General features: G+C 53.8%; 1 protein-coding gene across 3 annotated transcripts; it reads left to right on the forward strand.

Annotated features, from left to right (window-relative positions):
* Window positions 1-3,417: 3,417 nt before the first annotated feature.
* Window positions 3,418-17,571, forward strand: LOC144724731 (serine/threonine-protein kinase 17B-like). 3 transcript variants are annotated; one of them, XM_078604082.1, is made up of 8 exons: window positions 3,418-3,588; window positions 5,287-5,642; window positions 7,359-7,571; window positions 11,586-11,733; window positions 11,929-12,055; window positions 12,674-12,722; window positions 13,125-13,304; window positions 13,878-17,571. In XM_078604082.1, exons 2-8 carry the CDS (start codon window positions 5,530-5,532, stop codon window positions 14,212-14,214), a joined length of 1,167 nt encoding a protein of 388 aa, XP_078460208.1. In that variant the 5' UTR covers window positions 3,418-3,588; window positions 5,287-5,529; the 3' UTR covers window positions 14,215-17,571. The 3 variants fall into 3 exon arrangements, with proteins under 3 accessions (XP_078460208.1, XP_078460206.1, XP_078460207.1); XM_078604080.1 differs by lacking the exon at window positions 3,418-3,588 and adding an exon at window positions 3,916-4,067; XM_078604081.1 differs by lacking the exons at window positions 3,418-3,588; window positions 5,287-5,642 and adding an exon at window positions 6,505-6,607.
* Window positions 17,572-22,061: the final 4,490 nt, after the last annotated feature.

Consider the following 22,061-nt stretch of genomic DNA (forward strand, 5'->3'; position numbering starts at 1 on the left):
GTGGGAGTCAGGTTTTAGGTAGGCATCCGTATGGGTTGCTTTCCTGTAGACATTGTCCCATTGAGCCATCACGTCTCTTTTAGATTAAAACATCCAAGAATGGTAGCTTGCCATCTTTTCCACCTCCATGGTGGATTTGATGGCTGGGTGTATGGAATTGATGTGGTTGAGGAATTGGTTCAGAGCTGGTCGGCCATGTGGCCAGATGACGAACGTGTCATCTCCGTACCTCTTCCACAAGGACAGACGTTTGTTTACTGTCCGAGTGCCGTATATCCACTCTTCTGTCACTCCGCTGCTGGATGAGGGCCTCCCCATGCCTGTCCGGGTCTTGGGGGATTTTTTTGACCATACTTCATCCCGTGGGAGCACATAATTATACCCACAGCTCAGCCCCGTTGTGTGTTCTGTCGTTGGCATTGGGTTCCTGTAGACGCGGTGCCACGTGTCACCCTCGCGCTGGACTCATGCCGGTGAAAGTCTCGAGGTGAAATCACAACCAAATACTCTCGTTTACCGTCGATTCCTCCGGCCCCGACACCCTGCCTCCCGAAGGCGATGGCGTAGTCAGTCCCCGCCCATAACCTCCCGTACAGCGGCACACGTGGGAAACGGAATTGAGATTGAAAGTCTGAATATGTTTAACCCTTTTTGGCAATAAACCAGGTGGTTACGATGTTCAAACAAGGAATGAAGTCTGCATTAACCAGACGTACTTGTGGTGAAAATGAAAACAAACATCCTCTGATACACGCTTTGTCTTTGAAACTGATTGGCCTGCACCAGAGACAGCCTCCCTTATGGTCTCGTCTGGCTCCCAGTATCAGACCAGAGAACGCCAAAAGGCGAACAGCACAAAGACAATGCCACACGTACCAGAGAATGTATCACTCAGGCTGAGCAGCGACATCATGGGATACCTTTCTTGATACTGGCAAAATAAATGTCCCATGAACAATTGAGATGTATTTCCAACTACTTTTGTATTGTTCGATTTACCAGAGTATCAGAGTTCTCGTAAAGTCTACCACGCACAACGAGGCCTTCATTCAGCAGTGGACCATGGCCGAAAATGACGACTGACACAGCTGATGTTCCCAATCCTGTAACGACTTTTACGTACGTAGTGAATATTGAACTCTTGCACCGTACGTGACCCCCCCCCAACCACGCTAATAATGTGTATCTCTGCCACAGCGGTGGCTTTCAGCAGAGGGCAACCGCATACCACTTTTAACTTCGTTATTCGTGTTTTGCCGGATTTTATTCAACGGCACTCCGCCTCCATCTACTGGCGTGTGTAATAATGCGGTCTGGACAGCTGTTGGCAGCAGCCTCGAGCAACTCATGAGACAGTCCCTGACGCGGAGGTGCAGCGTGAGTGGTTTAATGGCCACCTATTTTTGAATGAATGTGGTTTTGAAACTTCGGTTTGGATAAATCGAGGCTTTGTACCACACGGTGCCTCTTGCAACGCTCAATCCCAATTGGGCTTTGAGAATTCAGGTGTGATCGGAGCCGTCACCTCTGCCTAGTGGCGTGTTAAACTTGTTCGCAATGAAGTCGATTGAATACAAAAAAGCAGAGTTGATTGATGGGAAGACATTTTCGGGCAAAACTGCCGCAGGAAAATACAGCGACGTCTAGCGGATTACAGGTCGCTTCGGGAAGTAAGACGCACCCCAAACTTGTGATCGGTGTCAATAAAGTTATACGGAGATGGCCACACACACACCGGATTATAAGACGCACCCGCGATTTTTGCTTGAAACCCCAGGGGGAGAGGGGCGTCTTGTCATCCGGAGAATGTGGATTAGGACGATGATATGACCTGAGGAAAGCACCTGGTCGGAGGGCAACAGCCTTGCACCATCCTCCCATGGGCAGCAGCAAACAAGAGAGAGTACACTACAACACTTGTCTTGATGAGCAACATCCTGTGTAGAACTAGACTGCCCCTGCCGTGGGAATGTGGAGTTGTACCGTCACTGGCTCTGGGCTGTGAAACGAAATGAGCGCCACCGCGCGTTGCATGCTGATGATGATGGTGGTTGATGGGTGATGATCATGAAGGTGATGATGGTTGATGGGTGATGATGATGGAGGTGATGATGGTGATGGTTGATGGGTGATGATGATGGAGGTGATGGTGGTGGTGGATGGGTGATGATCATGAAGGTGATGATGGCGATATGGGGAGCGGTGGCCCAGCGGTTAACGAACCCAGCGACCCGAGTTCAATTCCCGCAAACGGCCACCACCAGTGACGATTATCGGAAGCCAAAGGCGGCCGGGCGTGGTTGGTTGTGCAGTGCCGGCCTTCACAGGTGCTGCTCGCTAACAGCACTTGCCCCAACAGCCTGTGAAGGCTACACGGGGCATCTTTGGTGGCGGGCGAGACGCCGTGCGATGTAACGGGTAGCGGGTAATGGGGTGAGGGAGTGAGTGAATGGGTGAGGGAGTGAACGGGTGAGAGAGGGAGTGAATGAGTGAGGGAGTGGGTGAATGAGTGAGGGAGTGAATGGGTGAGGGAGTGAATGAATGGGTGAGGGAGTGAATGAGTGAGGGAGTGAATGAGTGAGTGAATGGGTGAGGGAGTGAATGGGTGAGGGAGTGAATGAGTGAGGGAGTGAATGAGTGAGGGAGTGAGTTAATGGTTGAGGGAGTGAATGGGTGAGGGAGTGAATGAGTGAGGGAGTGAGCGAATGGGTGAGGGAGTGAATGGGTGAGGGAGTGAACGGGTGAGGGAGTGAATGGGTGAGGGAGGGAGTGAATTAGTGAGGGAGTGAATGGGTGAGGGAGTGAATGGGCGAGGGAGTGGGTGAATGAGTGAATGAGTGAGGGAGTGGGTGAATGAATGAGTGAGTGAATGAGTGAGGGAGTGGGTGAATGAGTGAGTGAATGAATGAGTGAGGGAGTGAATGAGTGAGGGAGTTAGTGAATGAATGAGTGAGGGAGTGAGTGAGGGAGTGAGTGAGTGAATGAGTGAGTGGGTGAATGAATGAGTGAGTGAATGAGTGAGTGGGTGAATGAATGAGTGAGTGAATGAGTGAGGGAGTGAATGAGTGAGGGAGTTAGTGAATGAATGAGGGAGTGAATGAGTGAGGGAGTGAATGAGTGAGGGAGTGGGTGAATGAGTGAATGAGTGAGGGAGTGGGTGAGTGCTGCTGGTGGTGTGGGGGCGTCACGAGGGGGGGGGGCTGGACTAGCCCCCCCCCCCTAGCTCGCGGCTCCACCAATCAGCGCGGCTCGTCGGCCCCGCGGCCTCGCGCCATTGGGCGCCGCCGCGGGGTTTGAAGCCGCGCGGCTCCGCGGCCGCCGCCGCTCTCCGCTCCTCTTTGTCGCCCGCCCGCTCGCTCCCTGCGGCAGCTGTGCGCCCGTGGCGTTGACTGCTACGGCGCGGGGCGGTGACGAGACGGACTGTGGCGCAGCTCGAGCCGTGTGCGCTGCCCGTGGCAGTCTCCCTGCGACACACTCCGAGCCGTGGACTTCGTCTCTCTACGTGGACTTCTCTCTCCGTGGACTTCTCGCTACTTCAGGACCGTGGCAGCCTCCACCCCGTGGACGCCCGGCCCCTGCGAGCAGCAGGTCAGCAGCTGCAGTGTCGTCCACGTGCACTACAGTCACACGCGCTACAGTACCACACGGACTGTATTGCTACGGGGTTGTCGCGTGTACTGTAGTACAGTACGATGCACTGCACGGCAGCGCACGTGGCGGCTCGCAGCGCGACCATGACAACATTCTAATGTCGATATCCACTGCTGGATGAGTGGCCTTGTGCGACATGGTGGTTGGGTGACCATACTTCACCACGCGGGTTGGGAATGGAGGGGGGGGGCGTGTTCGTGGTGAGCTCAGCACTCGCCACTGACGGTGGCCGTGAATCGAACTCGGGTCCGGTCGGGTTCATAGCGGAGCGGATTAACCACTGCGACCCCCCCGTGTTTATCATCTGCAGCCCTTGAAGTGTCAGTCCACTGCTGGGTCAGGGATGGGTGACTTGGCCAGAAGTTCACCACGCGGTGAACTCCACGGTGTTAGATGCGAGACGAATGGACATCGTGGTGATTGTTTATTCCACTGGCGTGTGTGTGTGTGCTGTGGTGTGTGCTGGTGTGTGTACTGTGTGTGTGCTGTGGTGTGTGTGCTGGTGTGTGTGGTGTGTGTGTGCTGGTGTGCGTGCTGGTGTGTGTGCGTGCTGTGTGTGTGCGTGCTGTGTGTGTGCGTGCTGTGTGTGTGCGTGCTGTGTGTGTGTGTGCTGGTGTGTGTGCTGGTGTGTGTGCTGGTGTGTGTGCTGGTGTGTGTGCTGGTGTGTGTGCTGGTGTGTGTGCTGGTGTGTGTGCTGGTGTGTGTGCTGTGTGCGTGCTGGTGTGCGTGCTGGCGTGTGTGTGTGCTGTGGTGTGTGTGGTGTGTGTGTGGTGTGTGCGTGCTGGTGTGTGTGTGCTGGTGTGCGTGCTGGTGTGCGTGCTGTGGTGTGTGTGCTGGTGTGTGTGGTGTGTGCGTGTGCTGTGTGTGTGTGTGTGTGCTGTGGTGTGTGCTGGTGTGTGTGCTGGTGTGTGCGTGCTGGTGTGCGTGCTGTGTGTGTGGTGTGTGTGTGTGGTGTGTGTGTGCTGCGTGTGCGGTGTGTGCGTGTGTGTGGTGTGTGTGTGTGTGCTGTGATGTGCTGTAATGTTCGATTGCCTCTCACGGCCAGGACCAGTGACGACTTTCTGAATTATTCATGGGCCTCCCATAGGTCCACTCGGCTTTAAATTGGTACCTCGTGCGGTGTGTAAACATCGCCACAAGGGAGACAAAGGCGGCCGGGCTGGGTTGCTGGCCACCCACCCTCTGGTGTGCCGTGCTACTCGTGGACAGCGCTTGCCCCAACAGTCTGTTCAGGCTACACGGGGGATCTTTGTCTTTATAGTGTACTGTACATTCAGTCTCTATGAGGACACTACTGTATACAGAACCGTCATCATCGTCACCAGTCAGTGGCGCGTTGTCCAAAGTGTCTTATCCCACAAATCTGACTTCGCCCGTTAAGTTCTCCAATAGGATGTGTGTGTCCACAGTTTTGCCGTTGACATAATTAATGTATTTTTTTAATGTCTCTTACCACTGTGTGTTTTTAATTATTCCAGCTCTCCTGGCCATCACCTGGTTTAATCGAATTTGATGAATTGATCCACTCATTCAGTGTTATCCACTTGCGTGTGAATCCGGGATCCTCCTGAAATGAAAGTCTCAAGGAGGAGTCGGATATTCTTGATAACGATTTGACGTTTTGTTCTTTGTCAGAGCGAACAGTCGCGTCGGGCCACCGGCATCAAGGGGCCGTTGGCACGGGACGGCCGCAACGGCGACGGCGTTGGACGGCGAGACACCTTGACCAGCCAGGCTCCTCGCCCGCTCGCCTGCTCTCTCTCCCCAAGACACCTTGACCAGCCAGGCTCCCTCGCCCGCTCGCCCCGAGACACCTTGATCAGCCTCGCTCCCTCACCCGCTCGCCCGCTCGCTCTCCCGCTCGCTCTCCCGGGAGCCATGCTCGCCCGTCGTGATGCGCCCAGCTCGGGGCTGGTGCCGGAGATGCGCACGCACATTCGCACGGAGCCCTTCTCTTCGGCGTACTCCCTCACCGGCCGGGAGCTCGGCAGGTGGGTGCTGCTCTCACCACCTCTCGTCGTGTCGGTGCTCACTTTTGAGGGTTGTGACCGTCCTGAGTATCCTGTGAATCTTCTCGGAGTCATTAAATGTCCCTGCGGTTTTTGTCAGTTGCGTAATAATATTAAACTCAAGACAAAAACATTGTCTGTGTTTCTCCCCTCAGCTGAGATTCTGCAGGTCATTCCTACAAGTTTCTGGAGCAAGTTCCTTCAAGTTTTTATATTTGAATGTCACGCAATATTATTTATTTATGGAACAGGATGGAGTGCTTTTGGAAAACTGGATTAATTCATGAAAAGAAGTATCCCAATGTGCTTCAGAAAAATAATCTTTAATTGTTACAAAGTATCCCCTATAATCAGTGGATCATAAACGTGGACACTGGCACGGAATGTCGAACAAATGTTCATTGCACTCGAGGCAGAATCTGCCTCGAGTGGACCAGGGAGCAGACACAAGTCCGAGGCGTCATATCGGTGTGCTGTTTGTTGCGAGGTTACGCGAGGCTTTTCTCAGGACTGGGCATTCGGAATGCGTGCGCACGTCTCTGGCACTTACAACTAACACGGGCACGTGATTACTGCAAGTGCCAAGGATGTGCGCCAGATTGAGTCATAACCGCAAAGGGATTCTTTTTTTATTATCGTTCTTCCTTTTTAAACTTTCCATGCCCTGGTTAATTAATAAATAGTTGTAAGCCACGCCATGGTGTGTTTAGGAGTGGCAAGCGTGGTTATCCTGAGCTCGGTGTCGGTGTGCGCATCTGCGTTGGCAAGGCTCGTCGTCGTTGTTGTTGTCGTTGTTACTCAACATCCCTGAAACTGTCCTCCCGCTGAGACTCGCGGTTGCCACACGAGCCGCTTCCTGTGCCTCCGCCACGCTCGGCTCGGCTCTGCGAACCGCTGGGGTGGCGTGGGAAAACTCGGCGTGGCTCGAACTCGCAGGAATAAGTGATGTATGTCGGTGGGGCTGCCACGGATAATTTAGGCAGGGGCCTGGGAAAGAGGCTGAGATGGACGCTGGTCCCCTCGGAGAGTTTTGGGGTGTGGGAGAACGGTGCTTCAGCAGCATGAGGTCGTGTCGCTGGTAGTCTGGGCACTGAAGCCACCATCAACGTGGGACGGTGCTTGAGATATCTCCACGACTTGTATGTCATTCCCTCCTCCAGAGTTTTGTCCTGAATTGTAACTCCTTGCAGAATCCTGACTGCTGAGAGGCGTCTTGAGGCTTCTGTGTTTATGGCTTACAGGAATGTACGTAACATTTTAGTGACTGTGTCAGCAGTGTCGTAGGAACACACGTTTACCACCATCGTCATAAACAAATGCTGCTTCATAACGTGGGATGTTAGTGTATATATACAACCCAGAGAGTTGTCTGACTATCTAAATGGATAATTTTGTGGGCAGCATCGGAGAAGGAAACGGTTTGTAAAGGCCTTCACACAGCGATGATGATGAACTTCATGGGCTGTGCCCCTTCTTTATAGTCGAGAAGAGCAGAGTCATTACCCAAATACATCACTGACTCCCTTCAATTGGATTTAAATGCCTTCAAAATGCAGATAGCGTTTTTTATGTCACACGGCACAGTGTTGCTCATACAAGGCGGTGTTTGCCACCGCCGACGATGGCGGTGACGGCGGCGGTGAAGGATGTGGAGAAACGTAACGTGTGCGTCATTCGTTTCCACCGGCTGCGGTGCAGGGGGAAGTTTGCGGTGGTCCGCATGTGCGTGGAGCTGGCGACGGGGCGCCAGTTCGCTGCCAAGTTCGTGCGCAAACGTCGCAAGGGGCAGGACTGCCGGGCAGAGGGCGTGCACGAGGTGGCCGTGCTGGAGATGGCGCTCGACAGCCCCCACATCATCCGCCTGCACGACGTCTACGAGACGCCCGCCGACATCGTCATCGTGCTCGAGTAGTAGGCAACGCACCGCGGCCCCCCACATGCCCCCCCTCGCACGGCCCCCCCCCCGCATTCCCCCCCATGCACGGCCCCCCTCCCCGTACGGCCCCTGCACGCATTCCCCCCCAACCCCCCGAGTTAATATCGATAATGAAAGCAGCGGTGAAAACATCACCAACACACCAACAAAAACTACGACAAGTGGATGAGAATCATCCAGCGTGATGATGGTGATGATGATGGTGATGATGATGGTGGTGATGGTGGTGGTGATGGTGGTGATGATGATGGTGATGATGATGGTGGTGATGGTGGTGATGATGGCTACAACGACCCACCAAAGACCAAAGCGAGGGTGATTGACGAGGGTGACCGGCGAGGGTGGTGAGGGTGAGGGTGAGTGACAAGGGTGGCGAGGGTGACTGAACGAGTTTGGATCAAGACGCAGCCTCTGATAATTCATTAACGTGAAGTTTTTACACTGAACATGACTTACGTGTAGATTGGCAATAGCCACGTCTGTAAACACATTGGACTTTGCTGGATTGCCCTCCGCTGCTCACAAAGAAGCACATGACCACAGGCACCTATCACAACCGAGGCGTGCTTGGCGGTCGCCCATTCGGCCGTTGTCCCCGATCAACACTGCTTGGCTTCCTAAAACTGATGAAATCTGCCTTAATTTCTCTTGGTGATTGTGTCCTGGACGCACAGTGCACCGCTGGGGACTTATTTTGCGAATAATTATTGTTTATGTAATTATTAATTGTTTCCTACGGGGAGCTCTTATCTCCATCGTCACGTGTGGCCCCGCGTTGGGAAACGGCCGACTCTACGCCGGGGCGTGTGGCCGTGGAAAAACATCGCGGCTGCAGCCAAACTAGCGGCTTGCCACTTCCGTTCACAGTGCACACGCTCAGCTGATATGAGAACATTTAACCAAAGTCTGAAATCCAAACGTCGTGTGTGAGTGTGCCGAGTATGAATGTGTGTGTCTACGCAATGACGCACAGAGTGGACCCTGTCACCAATTGACTCGGAATTATCTCTCAAGATAGTGCACAGTTTCTCTTTATATACATTTTAAAACATGAACTTAGTTAAAATGTAGTTGTGCTTGGGCAACCATCACGCAATGTTGTCATAGGTCGCTGTGGGGCTACTCTGTCGGCAGCAGAGGGCATTGAAGCAAAATACATTGTTGTGCTGCACTTCTATGCCCCAACCTCCGCACTGACCAGCGTGGTGTTCAGTGCAGTGTGGGGAGGCTCTAATCCAGCAGCGCAGTGACACCAAGAGCACTGGTCGCGTGGTAGTGCACTGGTTGGTGAGCTGACTACCGATAATCCTGGTCGCCGTGGTTCCATTGCTGGTCTTGATCCACAATGGTGGCGGAAATTGGTTTGTGAAGCTGTCTTGGGCCAGCCCTGGGCACGAGCGCCGTGTGCGGTGCTGGAGGCCGATGTGGCTGCACGCGCGCCACGCTCACCCCGCCTCCACCTGCCCACGTGTCAGGCGGCAGGATTTGGCCAAATATCCGCTATGGAGGCTCGGCACGCCTCTTCTCAGTGAATACACCAAAGCCAAATTGTCTCCCTGCTCAATAGAGCGCGGAGAGGTTCTCTGCTGTGATATCAACACTGAACTCGTCATGCAAATTCCGCATTCCCGTCGTTGGGTCCAGTTCAGTCTCTCCATAGGGCAACCAATGTTCCCACAAAGTATGACAAACAAAAACCCAAACATTCGTGAACAACACTGCCCTACAGGGAAAAATGTAAATATAGAATCGGTGGTGTTGCTCTTGCGATTGCAAGTCCGTTGCTCTAACCACCTAGCCGGGTGTTCACGAGAGTATCGGCACCCCGGCGTGTCTGACAAGATCGAGGTGTCGTCATGGGCCACGGCCGTCGGCACCACCACGCCTCGCCGGCGCTTTCTGCCCCCCCGCCGCCAGATCCCGCAGCTGCTGAAGGGACGTAGTCTGTGTCTGGCGCTGCCCTTGACGCGTAGAGGAGATGCCCCCAGCTGCAGCGAGGCTCGCGTCTCCACGGGCTTCGTGCCGTGTGCGGGACACGCGTGAAGAATACTAATTAGTCTGCGTTCTCCGCAGAGGACGAGGCGCCCTCTTAGTTGGGCGCGCCACGGGGACGCCCTTCGCAAACCCAACGTCAGCACGGCCCCCATTGTAGCAATAACCAAATTAGCGCGTACACCACTGAGGCAACAGAAATAACTGAAACAAATGTAATGAACTAAACAAGAACAATCTGTACTTTCGTGGAGGAGCTGTTTCCCGGTTGTGCTCCCTGTGAGTGTTTGCGGTTGAAGGCAAGTTGGGCTGCCAGACTGTTCAGTGTCTCCACTTACAATAATAACAACAATACTAATGATAAATCAATGAGAGTTGTCTGTCAGCCATTGGCTTTCTAGACCAATATCATCAAGAAGCATTTGTTTTGGCAAGTAAACTCTCGAGCGGTTTGGACTACCTGGGTAAAACAAATGTTGCTGGATCACCAGATCTTATTGGCAACGGCACTCGATAGGAATTATGGGATCCCGTTGCAACCGACGGCACCCTGAGTTTGTGTCGGACCCTCTAGGATTCGTATTTTTAAATAAAGCTCTTGGACGGCGTTGGAATGTCCTGCCTTGGCTGAATTTACGGCCGGCGGAAAGGCCACGCCGCGGTGCCATCATCACCGTAATCACGGCCGGGAGGGCGGCCGCTTGGCGCACGCTTACGCGCGCTCCGCGTGACTCATAACGAGCTGCGCCGCTGCTCGATGACCCCGCGCCGCCCGTCCCCGCGCCGCGCGGTGACGACGATTGCCGCACGAGCGCCGCCCGGGTCTCGCAGCATCTCCCCTCGCTCGCAGGCCCGGCGAGCGCCGGCCCTGATTTAGAATGCCGCATCGACCGCCGGCCGCTGTGGCGCCGCCGTTTCCATGGGAGAAAATTCCTCCTGGAAAAATGTCGATTGATTATTGGGGTCGGTGTGCGGACGGAATTCCCCGAGGTCCGGCCCGGTGCTTACAGACGAGCGACGCGTGATTGATGAGCACGGCGGAGCGGAGGGATCTCCACCAGGGTGTTGGGCCGACGGTGCTGACGGTCGAAGTCTTGTTTGTTAACGCCTCCTTGGTGGGGCTGTCCTTGGTGGGGCTGTCCTTGGTGGGGCTGTCCTTGGTGGGGCTGTCCTTGGTGGGGCTGTCCGATCCGAGTGGTGCACCAGGCGGTCCGCGTGAGCTGCGCGCTCACTCCCTCCGCCTCGCTGCAGCTTCCGCCACCCGCCAACTCCCTTTCTGATATTCGTGAAAGTATACCAATGGAACAAATGTAGCCATATATTACACGCATATAATTACATGGATATACATTTAACACCGTTTCTGTATTTATATATATTAAAATTAACAAAACAATTTTTTATTTCATTGGTTAAATTCCTGCACAGTACCTGCAAGGTACATAAAACATTCACGAATTCAAAATTGGAATGCTTAGGAAGTTATGAAAATCATAATTAAATGATAATGACACTAAATCAGAATGAATCTAGGACCCCGGCTCTGCGTTTGAAGAAAGACCTCTCGCGACCAGCCTGGCCTATCACCCCGTACCCATCCTAATGTACCCGACGGCTCGGAGATGCCTTCTTCCAGCAGTGGAAAGTTCACGGCTAACCCTTGGTGTGTATGTGTGTGTGGTGCTGCGTTGCGGTAGTGCACCAGTTAGCACGCTGCGCGACGAACCTGACGACCCGGGTTCGATTCCCGCTCACGGTCAGCACGACGATTATCTGAATCGGTCTTAGGCCTCCCCTAGGTCGATTCGGCCTCAAATGAGTACCTTGTGTGGCATGTAAACCTCGCCACTAGGGAGACAAAGGCGGCCGGGCGTGGTGCTGGCCACCCACCCCCTCGCGTTCCGTTCAGGCCTTCTTCGGCGCTCGCTAACAGCACTTGCTCCAACAGTCTGTTAAGGCTACACGGGGGGGGGAACTTTTGTCTTTGTGTGGTGCAGCGCGGCAGGTGGGGAGATCTTTCAGCAGTGCGTGGCGGAGGAGGGCGACGGCGCCTTCACGGAGAGCGACGTGGTGCGGCTCATGCGCCAAGTGCTGGATGGCATCGCCTTCCTGCACCGCCACAACGTGGTGCACCTTGACCTCAAGGTGCCTCACCCACACCTGTGTCTGTCTACACCTGTGTTTGTGTTTGTCCACACCTGTGTTTATGTCTATCTACGTGTCCGTATCGATCCGTAGCTGTCCACACCAGTCCAAACCTTACCCACATCTGCCCACGCATCCCTATCTACGCACGCCCACCGACCTGCTCCTCCGCCGCCCCATGTGCCCCCCTCTCAGCCGCAGAACATCTTGCTGACGAGCGCGGAACCCCTGGGCGACATCCGCATCGTGGACCTGGGGCTGTCTCGGCGCGTGAGCAGCGCGGCGGAGCTGCGGGAGATCATGGGGACCCCCGAGTACGTGGGTGAGTCTCCACCGGTGGCGCCGCCGCCGCTGCCGGCCGACGCTGTGCGACACGAACGGCCGGCGTCTGGTCACGTGGAGAGAAGGAGCGTGAAGGACGGCGGTGTGGCGTGGTGGATCGCTCGTGTCGCCCGGCACCGGCGATTGCGTACGTGTCTTTGGACAATACATGTCTACGTGCGAGTGCGTCCCCCGTACCTTCGGCCGCGTCGAGGCCAGTCGACCCAGGAGATGAACTAGGCGAGGCACAGGGTCCCCGTCCGTGACGGTAGAAGATGCTCGGCTGTTTGGGGTTCACGACGCCGACCGCCGCTGTGGGACGAAGAGTGGGCCGGACGTCTGTGGAGGCCGTGCAAGGAGATGTCGACGTCGTTGAAAATTACCCTCGGCCGATACCGCCGGGTTCTAGCACCGGCTGCTCCACCACAGCGTCTCCGATAGTCCCGGCATCACCACCAGCGTCGCCTCCTGTTCCAGCATAACCACTCGCACCGCCCCAACAGCACCACTGTGAATTGTTCATGACACGTGAACTTGTTGTGTCGGTGGACCTTCTGACTCTCTCCAAGTAAAGGAACCAAGCGATTGATGGACAATGCTGTGCTTTTCTCTTTGGCAGCCCCAGAAATTCTCAACTATGACCCCATAACGACCGCGACAGACATGTGGTAAGTTGTCGTTGCTGCGTTACTCCAGAATTAAACCAAATTTTAACAACAGAGTCAAATAACAAGTCAAACTGTACGATGTAAAGTAAGTACTCCATGACATTACTTGACGTAATTTAATTATCTCCCTGCCTAATTGGAAATTAGACAATGCTCAAATCCATTGGTGGTCTTCAGCCAGGAGTCTAAGTTCCACATTCCTATGGTAGAGCCCAGTCTCTCCTGAAGACCACCATTATTCACTTCCTGCAAAGCGGGACTCATTTTGTCTGGTCGTAGCGATGACGGGCTAAGTTTACTTCAAACAGGAAATGTGAACTTCCGATCGCAACCAGGCGTCCAGTCGCACCACCGTTATTGTTTCACGAGCAAGTGATGGCTTGTTATCATCCCTCTTGTCAGGAGCATGGGCGTGCTGGCGTACGTGATGCTGACGGGCGAGTCCCCCTTCCTGGGAGGGGACAATCAGGAGACCTTCCTGAACGTGTCCCAGGTGGCCGTGAGTTACGACGAGGAGACCTTCCAGGGGAAGTCTCCCCGCGCCCGGCATTTCATCCAGAGCCTGCTTCTCAAGGATCCACGGTGAGGCCTCTCCCCGCCCTCCCGCGGCCGTCGCTGTGACCTCTTTCCCACGTGCGCGGAGACGCCGCAGACGACTTGCGACTCGGTGAAGTTTCCGAGCTGTGCAGCGTAATCCTGGTGAACCGTAGCGGACGCAGGAAAGGGAGCACCGTTTGCCTGGACGCGCGGCTCCGTTCGTTCCGCACGAGATAAACGGCAACAGGAACTACGGCGCGGCCCCCATGCGCTGCGTCTCGTCGCTGTTGCCGCACCCTGTGTCGGCTGCGCTCCGTGCGGTCGTGCTGTCGGAGGCTGCAGGGGCTACGTTGTCGGCAGAGGGCGGTGCGGCAAAATTCGCCGTGTGTACCGTGCTACACACCAACGTGCTACACACCAACGTGCTACGCACCAACGTGCGTGCGATCCGCTTTCACCATCCCGGACTTCCCAGCGTGGTGAAGTATGGGCAAGTAGCCCCCGCGACCCACGCGGCGTGGGCAGCCGCTGACCCGGCAGTGGAGTGACGGCGGGCCGTACGCATGGAGGTATTTGCGGAGTTCTTTTACGTCACCTTCGACGCATTTGTGGTTGTAGGTGTCGTGCCACCGCCGAGGACTGCCTGCGCCACCCGTGGCTCCGTGACTGGGAGCCCGTGCCAGAGCCGATCTCGGAAGCAGCAGAGCGGGACCCCGTGGACTCCTCGCCACACCAAGCGCCGCCGCCGCCACCGCCGCCGCCGCAACAGCAGCAGCAGCATCTGCAACAACAACTGGGGTCGGGAGGTATCGACTCGAGGCCGGTGGGGCACCGGGTGCCCCAGCCGGAGGACAAGGAGAACGTTCCCGCGGGGCGGCAGACCTCCAAGCGGTGCAAACTGGATGGCACGTGTGGGGGCAGCGCGCCGGACGCGCCAAAGGAGTTTGTGATGTGAATATACGCCTGGGCACAAACAAGCGGACAGAAAATACAAACTCGCTGTTGTTGAAGAAGGTATGCAAGCAATTTGAAAAAATATATATACGTAATTGTTTCTCATTGGCAGCGGCCCTTAGGCTGTTTATAGGAACGCTGTAAATCATCTGGAGGAATTCAGGCTCTCGAGTGAATCGATGGTAAATTCTAACGGGTTCCACTCCAAAGCAGCGTCCCGCCGCACGGCAGGCGCTGCCGGTCACAGGGATCCACGCGGGGTTGCTGCGAGAGTTGCAAGCGAGAGAGGCACTCGCGTGTGGCAGCCTGTGAGCAAAGTGACTCGAGGTGAGGCTGTGTTGTCGATCCATGCCCCGCCCGTGGGGAAGGGTGCGATTGGCTCTGCTTGTGCCCAGCGCACAAAGTAACGTCGTGCGATGATCGAGCACGGTGATTATTTGGGGGCACAGCCTTCGCCACTCGAGACTGCCACTTTAAGGATCGCCACTCCCATAGTCATTGTAGATCCGCCCCAACTCATCGCTGTCATCTGGTCGGTTGGATTTTACTCTAGCCAGGTGAGCGGCGCTGGGGCGGTGACGTGGCTCAATGGGAGCGTATTCACGGTGTGATACGCGCCGTCTGCTTCACAGCGGACGTTAAAGATCCTGTGACGTCATTCGAAAAAGACTCGGCCATCGTGCGCCGGCATCATTGTCAAAATGTACCGAATTCATTTAATTTGGAAAGTAATTGTTGCCCATTACTGCAAAAAACGTAGCAAGACACTTCTGAAAAATTCGTTAAACCCATTGAGCTTTTCCAGGGCATGCTCATATCATATTTATATTAACAGGAGTACAGTTGTAACACCTATATGCGACAGCTTCTCAAGCCTCTGTACATTCGGGTTTTTTAATATTCAGAAGCAGTGAATCATCGGGTGACAGGTCTCTTAACGTGGTGGTATGTGGATGTCACGTAAATCCAAATTATTTTGTAAAAGAGGGTGAGGATGAGATATCAATAATGAGGCCACTTGGGCCTGGTCATTCTGAGCCTGTGCTTAATGTCCACACGGCCCTTGGGAAGGAACCACTATCGCACACAGGCGGTGCATGACAAGTAGCCATGGAGTTACCTGATTGCCAAGCCATAGTATTACTCTTGGAGCTCTTGGCCTTGCTTTCAGCAAAGCAGACAATGCTGCAGCCCGCTCACGTTTGTGCACGGCCACAGGTTACAGAATTCCCGTACGAGTCACGGCGGATCGAAGTTGTCGCCTGACATCCATGAGCTCTGTGCGCGCTGTGGCTCGAAAAACGCGGAGACCAGACATATGAAAGCCAATGGAAAATGGTCATTGCATCCTGGGTGTCAGTGCCAGGATAATCGAGTTCAGTGCCACCAGCATGGATGCTGCCGTGACGTGGCGGTGAGCACACTGGGGGGGCGCTGGTTCCATCTCCAGGTGCGCGAGTTGAAAGCGGGCTTTGTTAAATCCCCCTTCCTCTGTCCACTCAGCCGTATTAACGGGTACAACCACACCGAGTCGATCGGCAGGTTTGTGTGTGATGTGTATACTCCCACTTATTCCAAGCTATTGGGCCAGTGTGTGGTAGAGTAGGCCAAACACCCACTTATTGGAGCTCCCTCCAGTCCTCTGGAGTGGAGGACCTTGCACCTGCAACGGCATGAGCGGGCAATGCAGGGCTGCACCATTACCTTTCACCACCAGCATAATTTGAATTTAGATATTTTCTTTTTGCACAGGAACTTTTTGCCAAAGTAAACGGCAGGGGCGAAGGGAAATGACACTGGTGTCTACAATTTCCATGCCATTCGAAAAACGCAAATGTTTTTTTATTGAAAATACAACGGCCGCGTTTGAGCACGGTAGATGCGCCGGGAGGCGTCCTGGCCACGCCGCTCGTGCTGTCGGGTCCCCGCGCGCCTGCGTCACGCTCCGTCTCTTAGTAACACGTCCCCTCCTTCATGCTCGAATTCACAGTGTTGCAAAAAATAGCCAAGCGTTCCGTGAGTACATGCAAGTCATTTAATTGCTATTTAATGTTTAATGTTCGATAAAATATGCAAGAAAATACTGTCGTAAATGTCTTCCGATGTTTTAATAAGTCGTGCCGTGGTCGTTGATGTTCTCGAGTGCCGCTTGTTTTATGTGTACGAATGCGCGAGGACGTGCGGGTTAATCCGTTGCGTGCCCATTCCAGAAACACTTCATTTGCATTCTCTGCAACGGTGCCTCTTATGCTCAGACGATTTGCACGAACCGTGATATAAAATAGTCTGCTTACAGGAACAAATTACTTGCGGAGGTGGCACTCTGTGTGTTTTTATCTGCGTTCATTAACGTGGCAAGGTCTCGTTGCAGGGTAGCTAAAGTGATTCACGTTTAGCGTTGTGCCAGGCAGAGGGGCTGGTGCGTCAGAGCAGGTGCTTTCTTCACGATTGGTGCTCATGGAAATGTGGACGGGCTCGGCAGTTATTGTTGGGCTGGGCAGATATTTTTTTTACATTCCAAAACAACTGATTTTATTCGTGGAATAGCAAGGGATTTTCAAAGGTTTTCTATGGACAATTGGGAGAGAATTCATACTGGACCCAGCGAGACATCTCTCTCTTTGTGTTTCCCTACCTTTAGAGGCTGGATCCTCATTTACGGGTCCTACCTGCATTGGATTTTCCCAGGATTGTCTTCTTTTTTTGACGGCTGTTGCTGTCTTGGGAAATCTAGAAGTCTTCCTGGGATATTGAAAGCCCCGTTTGTTGTAGCTTGTCTAATAACGCACCCCTCGACAATGCATTTATACTTACACCTGGTTTCCTCCTCAGCAGGTATCCTTTACATGATATTTCCCCGTTTTTGTGTTTCTAGTGGCAACCCCATACCCCCTGGCTTGTTTGCAGTTTACAGGGGGAATTATTGTATTCTGATGCAGATACAGAGAGAGAGTCCATTCATTGTGGCAGAGCAGCCCAGAATCTCGGTGCTGCTGGCTTGGTGAACCAATACGGGTCTTCGGAAGCAAGAAAGACCGCCACCCAAAAGCTTCGAGGCCAGGATCTCAGCAGGCCTGGTGTTAACCTTTGACCTGTGCCTAAGCCAAGAGTGGCGCCTCTGCAGTTGAGCAGAATATTTTTTATTTGAAAGCGATGTGCATTAATCGTATGTTTTAATAAACATTTGTGATTTTTTCAACAGAACCAAAAATAGGAATCACCTGTAACTTATAAAGGTATCCAAATATATATAAATATTGTCACAAACACACACGGATTTGTGGATGTTGCTCCGCCGTGGTGGGTGTCCTCGTCTTTTAATCTTTTGGACGTTTCCACAATAAAAGAGCACGCATGCCATCGTCTCCGCTCGGCCTTCATTGACATTCCCCGCTCTCTTGGCACGGAGCAGGAGAGGGGGGGGGGCACTGGCTTGAAGTCCGTGCTCCTAATCGTGCCGGTAAAGTATCATTGTTGCTGGCATCACGTTTTACTTCGCCCTCAGGGTTCAGCATCGACGTGGGGTCGACGTATTGGGAGGACAGACTGAACGTGCGTATCGATTGGCCGATTGATTTCTGCAGGTCCCAGCCACCGGCACAGAGCGAGGCACAGCGATAACCCCAGCGGGACGGAGGTGTGGACATGGCTACAGGGGGGTGCTCGTTAACTGTCGTCCGGACACGTGGTGCCTACAAGAGCTGAGAGGGGGAGGGGGTAACGACATCACGTTGCCATTATGACCACCCCGTGGGTCCAGTCTGGGCCCTGCGGCTTGGGTTTCCTCTATTCGTGTGGGGGGAGTTGATCAGCAGCGTTTCCGTGTCCGTGTGGAGGTTGGCGATAGATCGATACAGAAGCAGCCTCATGGTAAATCTAAGGATTTCAAATATAAAACCAACGAGTATAAATCTAAGAATGGCTGCTGTCAGCATCCCGCAACCCCCAGTGGGGTTGAGCGCGAGCTCTCCAAGCCCTCGCGGTGAACCTGCGCAGTGGCAGCCGGCCTCACGAGCACTTGACCCAAGGACCTTCCGCTACAGATTGACCCCACACACACAACGGGGCTGTGTGTGGATCTACGTCGGAGCATCGCGCGGTCATGCCGCCGCCGCCTCCTGTCCAGATGGACGATGAACCATCAGCTCGCATTGCGACTGCGGCCCACCAACTCGAGCCGTGGGCCACAGCGTGACAGCAGCAGCAGCAACAGCAGCAGCAGCAGCACTGCTGCAGACACTCCCCGCCATGTAAGGGAAGTCGTGCACTTCGTATTTTGGTCTCCATGAACACGTTGTGTTGTGTGCTAGGAAGAAGGTACATAGCCCCAAACGTTACCGAGTATATATGTGTTCTTCCTGTTGGGGGGTGGTGACAAATGTTTTGAGTTCTGTTGTTGATTGTGCTTGTGCACAACTGCCAACAGCAACACCACCAAATAATCTGCTTTATATGAGACTAGATCTCTGGTAAAGTGTGGGTCTCTATGTGAGTCTGTGGATCTCTATGCGAGTCTGTGGGAGTCTGTGGGTCTCTATGTGAGTCTGTGGATCTCTGTGTGAGTCTGTGGATCTCTGGGAGTCTGTGGATCTCTATGTGAGTCTGTGGATCTCTGTGGGAGTCTGTGGATCTCTGTGTGAGTCTGTGGATCTCTGTGTGAGTCTGTGGATCTCTGTGTGAGTCTGTGGATCTCTGTGTGAGTCTGTGGATCTCTGTGTGAGTCTGTGGATCTCTATGTGAGTCTGTGGATCTCTGTGTGAGTCTGGATCTCTGTGTGAGTCTGTGGATCTCTGTGTGAGTCTGTGGATCTATGGGAGTCTGTGGATCTCTATGTGAGTCTGTGGATCTCTGTGCGAGTCTGTGGATCTCTATGTGAGTCTATGGGAGTCTGTGGATCTCTATGTGAGTCTGTGGATCTCTGTGTGAGTCTGTGGGTCTCTATGTGAGTCTGTGGGTCTCTGTGTGAGTCTGTGGATCTCTGTGTGAGTCTGTGGATCTCTGTGTGAGTCTGTGGGTCTCTATGGGAGTATGTAGTTCTCTGTGTGAGTCTGTGGGTCTCTATGTGAGTCTGTGGGTCTCTGTGTGAGTCTGTGGATCTCTGTGTGAGTCTGTGGATCTCTGTGTGAGTCTGTGGGTCTCTGTGTGAGTCTGTGTCTCTGTGTGAGTCTGTGGATCTCTGTGTGAGTCTGTGGATCTCTGTGAGTCTGTGGATCTCTGTGTGAGTCTGTGGATCTCTGTGTGAGTTTGTGGGTCTCTGTGTGAGTCTGTGGATCTCTGTGGGAGTCTGTGGATCTCTGTGGGAGTCTGTGGATCTCTATGTGAGTCTGTGGATCTCTGTGTGAGTCTGTGGATCTCTGTGTGAGTCTGTGGATCTCTGTGTGAGTCTGTGGATCTCTTTATGAGGCTGTGGATCTATGGGAGTCTGTGGATCTCTATGTGAGTCTGTGGATCTCTGTGAGTCTGTGGGTCTCTGTGTGAGTCTGTGGATCTCTGTGTGAGTCTGTGGATCTCTGTGTGAGTCTGTGGGTCTCTGTGTGAGTCTGTGTCTCTGTGTGAGTATGTGGATCTCTGTGTGAGTCTGTGGATCTCTGTGTGAGTCTGTGGATCTCTGTGTGAGTCTGTGGATCTCTGTGTGAGTCTGTGGATCTCTGTGTGAGTCTGTGTCTCTGTGTGAGTCTGTGGATCTCTGTGTGAGTCTGTGGATCTCTGTGTGAGTCTGTGGATCTCTGTGTGAGTCTGTGGATCTCTGTGTGAGTCTGTGGATCTCTGTGTGAGTCTGTGGGTCTCTGTGTGAGTCTGTGGATCTCTGGGGGAGTCTGTGGATCTCTGTGTGAGTCTATGGATCTCTGTGGGAGTCTGGATCTCTATGTGAGTCTGTGGATCTCTGTGTGAGTCTGTGGATCTCTGTGTGAGTCTGTGGATCTGTGGGAGTCTGTGGATCTCTATGTGAGTCTGTGGGTCTCTGTGTGAGTCTGTGGATCTCTGTGTGAGTCTGTGGGTCTCTGTGTGAGTCTGTGGATCTCTATGTGAGTCTGTGGATCTCTGTGTGAGTCTGTGGATCTCTGTGTGAGTCTGTGGATCTCTGTGTGAGTCTGTGGATCTATGGGAGTCTGTGGATCTCTATGTGAGTCTGTGGATTTCTATGTGAGTCTGTGGATCTCTGTGTGAGTCTGTGGATCTCTATGCGAGTCTGTGGGTCTCTGTGTGAGTCTGTGGGTCTCTGTGTGAGTCTGTGGATCTCTGTGTGAGTCTGTGGGTCTCTGTGTGAGTCTGTGGGTCTCTGTGTGAGTCTGTGGGTCTCTGTGTGAGTCTGTGGATCTCTGTGTGAGTCTGTGGGTCTCTGTGTGAGTCTGTGGATCTCTGTGTGAGTCTGTGGGTCTCTGTGTGAGTCTGTGTCTCTGTGTGAGTCTGTGGATCTCTGTGTGAGTCTGTGGATCTCTGTGAGTCTGTGGATCTCTGTGTGAGTCTGTGGATCTCTGTGTGAGTTTGTGGGTCTCTGTGTGAGTCTGTGGATCTCTGTGGGAGTCTGTGGATCTCTGTGTGAGTCTGTGGATCTCTGTGGGAGTCTGTGGATCTCTATGTGAGTCTGTGGATCTCTGTGTGAGTCTGTGGATCTCTGTGTGAGTCTGTGGATCTCTGTGTGAGTCTGTGGATCTCTTTATGAGGCTGTGGATCTATGGGAGTCTGTGGATCTCTATGTGAGTCTGTGGATCTCTGTGAGTCTGTGGGTCTCTGTGTGAGTCTGTGGGTCTCTGTGTGAGTCTGTGTCTCTGTGTGAGTCTGTGGATCTCTGTGTGAGTCTGTGGATCTCTGTGTGAGTCTGTGGATCTCTGTGTGAGTCTGTGGATCTCTGTGTGAGTCTGTGTCTCTGTGTGAGTCTGTGGATCTCTGTGTGAGTCTGTGGATCTCTGTGTGAGTCTGTGGATCTCTGTGTGAGTCTGTGGATCTCTGTGTGAGTCTGTGGATCTCTGTGTGAGTCTGTGGGTCTCTGTGTGAGTCTGTGGATCTCTGTGGGAGTCTGTGGATCTCTGTGTGAGTCTATGGATCTCTGTGGGAGTCTGTGGATCTCTGTGTGAGTCTGTGGATCTCTGTGTGAGTCTGTGGATCTCTGTGTGAGTCTGTGGATCTATGGGAGTCTGTGGATCTCTATGTGAGTCTGTGGGTCTCTGTGTGAGTCTGTGGATCTCTGTGTGAGTCTGTGGGTCTCTGTGTGAGTCTGTGGATCTCTATGTGAGTCTGTGGATCTCTGTGTGAGTCTGTGGATCTCTGTGTGAGTCTGTGGATCTCTGTGTGAGTCTGTGGATCTCTGTGTGAGTCTGTGGATCTATGGGAGTCTGTGGATCTCTATGTGAGTCTGTGGATTTCTATGTGAGTCTGTGGATCTCTGTGTGAGTCTGTGGATCTCTATGCGAGTCTGTGGGTCTCTGTGTGAGTCTGTGGGTCTCTGTGTGAGTCTGTGGATCTCTGTGTGAGTCTGTGGGTCTCTGTGTGAGTTTGTGGGTCTCTGTGTGAGTCTGTGGGTCTCTGTGTGAGTCTGTGGGTCTCTGTGTGAGTCTGTGGGTCTCTGTGTATGTGGGTGGCTATGTGAGTCTGTGGATCTCTGTGTGAGTATGTGGGACTCTGGGGGGGGGGGCTGCTGGGGGGGGGGCTGCTGGGGGGGGGGGCTGCTGGGGGGGGGGCTGCTGGGGAGGGGGCTGCTGGGGGGGGGGGCTGCTGGGTAGGGGGCTGCTGGGGGGGGGGCTGCTGGGGGGGGGCTGCTGGGGAGGGGGCTGCTGGGGGGGGGGGCTGCTGGGGGGGGGGGCTGCTGGGGGGGGGGCTTCGTGCTCACAGCGACCCTGTGCGGCGTGA

The sequence above is a fragment of the Lampetra planeri genome, chromosome 21, assembly GCF_965212315.1.
Source record: "Lampetra planeri chromosome 21, kcLamPlan1.2.h2, whole genome shotgun sequence".
In the NCBI taxonomy this organism is placed as follows: Eukaryota; Metazoa; Chordata; class Hyperoartia; order Petromyzontiformes; family Petromyzontidae; genus Lampetra; species Lampetra planeri.

Bases quoted from the DNA above. Each gene is read 5' to 3' on its own strand.
- LOC144724731 (XM_078604080.1), top strand. The intron at 5,643-7,358 runs GTGGGTGCTGCT...GCTGCGGTGCAG, and splicing joins ACCGGCCGGGAGCTCGGCAG to GGGGAAGTTTGCGGTGGTCC. The intron at 12,056-12,673 runs GTGAGTCTCCAC...TCTCTTTGGCAG, and splicing joins GGGGACCCCCGAGTACGTGG to CCCCAGAAATTCTCAACTAT.